This window comes from Lacerta agilis, chromosome 14 (genome assembly GCF_009819535.1).
Source record: "Lacerta agilis isolate rLacAgi1 chromosome 14, rLacAgi1.pri, whole genome shotgun sequence".
Taxonomy (NCBI): domain Eukaryota; kingdom Metazoa; phylum Chordata; class Lepidosauria; order Squamata; family Lacertidae; genus Lacerta; species Lacerta agilis.
In genome coordinates, this window is record NC_046325.1 from 23,111,133 (window position 1) to 23,113,225 (window position 2,093).

The 2,093-nt window shown below is 38.7% G+C and overlaps 1 protein-coding gene across 1 annotated transcript; it reads right to left on the bottom strand.

The window, feature by feature from the left end:
- Window positions 1-466: 466 nt before the first annotated feature.
- On the bottom strand, window positions 467-1,423 carry LOC117057780 (olfactory receptor 10A4-like). Its single transcript, XM_033168621.1, has one exon. It carries the CDS (start codon window positions 1,421-1,423, stop codon window positions 467-469), a length of 957 nt encoding a protein of 318 aa, XP_033024512.1.
- Between the last annotated feature and the right edge of the window lie 670 nt (window positions 1,424-2,093).

The window sequence follows — 2,093 nt, forward strand, 5'->3', positions numbered from 1 at the left end:
TAAAAAGCCTGTGACATCTGATGAGTTCAGTGTGTATATAGTTTGCTGTTTCTTTGAAGATTTCCAACTCCCATGTTATTTCTGTTTACCATTTTTGTTCTGAATTAAATCCTTTTTTCTGATTAAATTTCATATAGTAAGTCTCTGAGTATGAGTTCTTTTTAAGGGGAAAAGACACTACAAGCCGAAGTCTACTATTCATGCTGTACAGGTGTCTGTATAGCAAACAGTATAAGAAAACTAATATTCAAAGCAGGTATAGATTTATGGTTAACCCAAAGAATCATTCCAAAATAATCACCAAGTTACAAGCGATTTAGGTTGCTAGGTTGGAATGAGGTTCATTTCTTTCATAACTGTAAAAACAGAGTTAGACCTTAATAATATAATTACAGCCCCTTAATCAGCAATGATATGTCCTGTGTTTGTTTATTTTTCTTGTTACCATACTCCATGGTTCAGATTTTCAACTTGCTGGGTTCTGTACAGAGAACAACTTTGAAACTGTCTTCTTAAATGCCCCCTTCACTTCTTTATTTCTTAGGGTATATATTATGGGGTTCAAAAATGGACTGACAACTGTGTACATAAGAGAAAGCATTTGGTCACTTTGTGGAGTGTAGCTGGACTTGGGTATTAAGTAAGTGAAGAGGGCTGTCCCAAAAAACAGTGCCACCACCATGAGGTGTGAGGAGCAAGTGGAGAAGGCTTTTCTCCTTCCCTTAGCAGAAGGAAGTTTGAGGATGGTTGAAATTATACGGATGTAGGAGAGGATGATCAGCAGGAAAGGACCCATGATGAAAATAATAGACACTGCCATGACAACAATCTCATTTTTGTAGGTGTCTGTACATGCCATTTTCACCACTGGTAGGATATCACAAAAGAAGTGCTGGATGTGTTTAGAACCACAGAATGGTAAACTGAAGATCCATGTTGTTTGAGCAATTTCTACTGAGATGCAAGTAATCCATGATGCAGCTGCAAGCTGTGCACATACCCGGCGGTTCATGATGACTGCATAGTGTAATGGGTGGCATATGGCAACATAGCGATCATATGCCATAGCTGCCAGGAGACAACATTCTGTCAGCCCCAGGATGGTGAAGGCATACATCTGGGCTGCACATCTTGCTAGGGATATGCTTTTATGCTCTGTTAACAAATGTATCAGCATTTGGGGCACCACACTAGTGGTGTAACACATTTCTAAGAATGATAGGTTCACTAAGAAGAAGTACATGGGAGTCTGAAGAGAAGGGTTGAGTTTTATGAGCAGAATAATGAGCATGTTTCCCAGCAAGGTGATTATGTATGTCACCAGAAAAACAAAAAACAGCAAGATCTGCAGTTCAGCAAGATATGAAAACCCTTCCAGAATGAACTCATTAAGATTGGTCTGGTTCTCACCTAGTTTTTCCATAGAACTGATATCCTGTATGTTAAAGAAAAAGACATACACAGATCATTAATTATAGTAGGTAATTATAGTAGAGCTAGCTGGAGCATCCAAAAGGCCCATCTAGTGCATAATCCTATTCTCACCATGGCAAAACAAAAGCCTACAGGAAGCCCTGAAGCAGGACATTAGTGAAATAGCTCTCTCCCCAATGAGGATTACTGCCTGTGACAATGGATGTAAGATAAACCCATTATGACTAGCAGTCATAAGGATAATCTTACTGCAGGCAAAAATTATCCCAAATTTCCCCAAATTCCTTCTCATACTTTGGAGTTCTAATTTAACTGGCTCCCCCCCCCGAAATAAAACCAATACATTCAAGAATTATCCCATGGTTCCTTTCATATATCTCCATCTTTCAATGAGCACGGTGTAGTCACAATTTTGTTCCATTTTTAGCTTCCTCATATATCCCCACTGTCTCCAAGTGCATGCACATTGGTAGTGTACAGGTGTACATGTTGAGAAAAAGTCCAAGAAAGAAACAGTGTTATGTTTTTGCCCTTGTTGATCAAAAACCGTGGTCAATGATGCAGCTCTTTAAATATTAATAAATCTAATGTTACATAAATGTTCATGGTCAACAATCCGCCAATGCTTCTGCTGACTTGTATGAATTCCTGAAAAGCAT

Bases quoted from the DNA above. Each gene is read 5' to 3' on its own strand.
- LOC117057780 (XM_033168621.1), bottom strand. From the start codon at position 1,423: ATGGAAAAACTAGGTGAGAACCAGACCAATCTTAATGAGTTCATTCTG.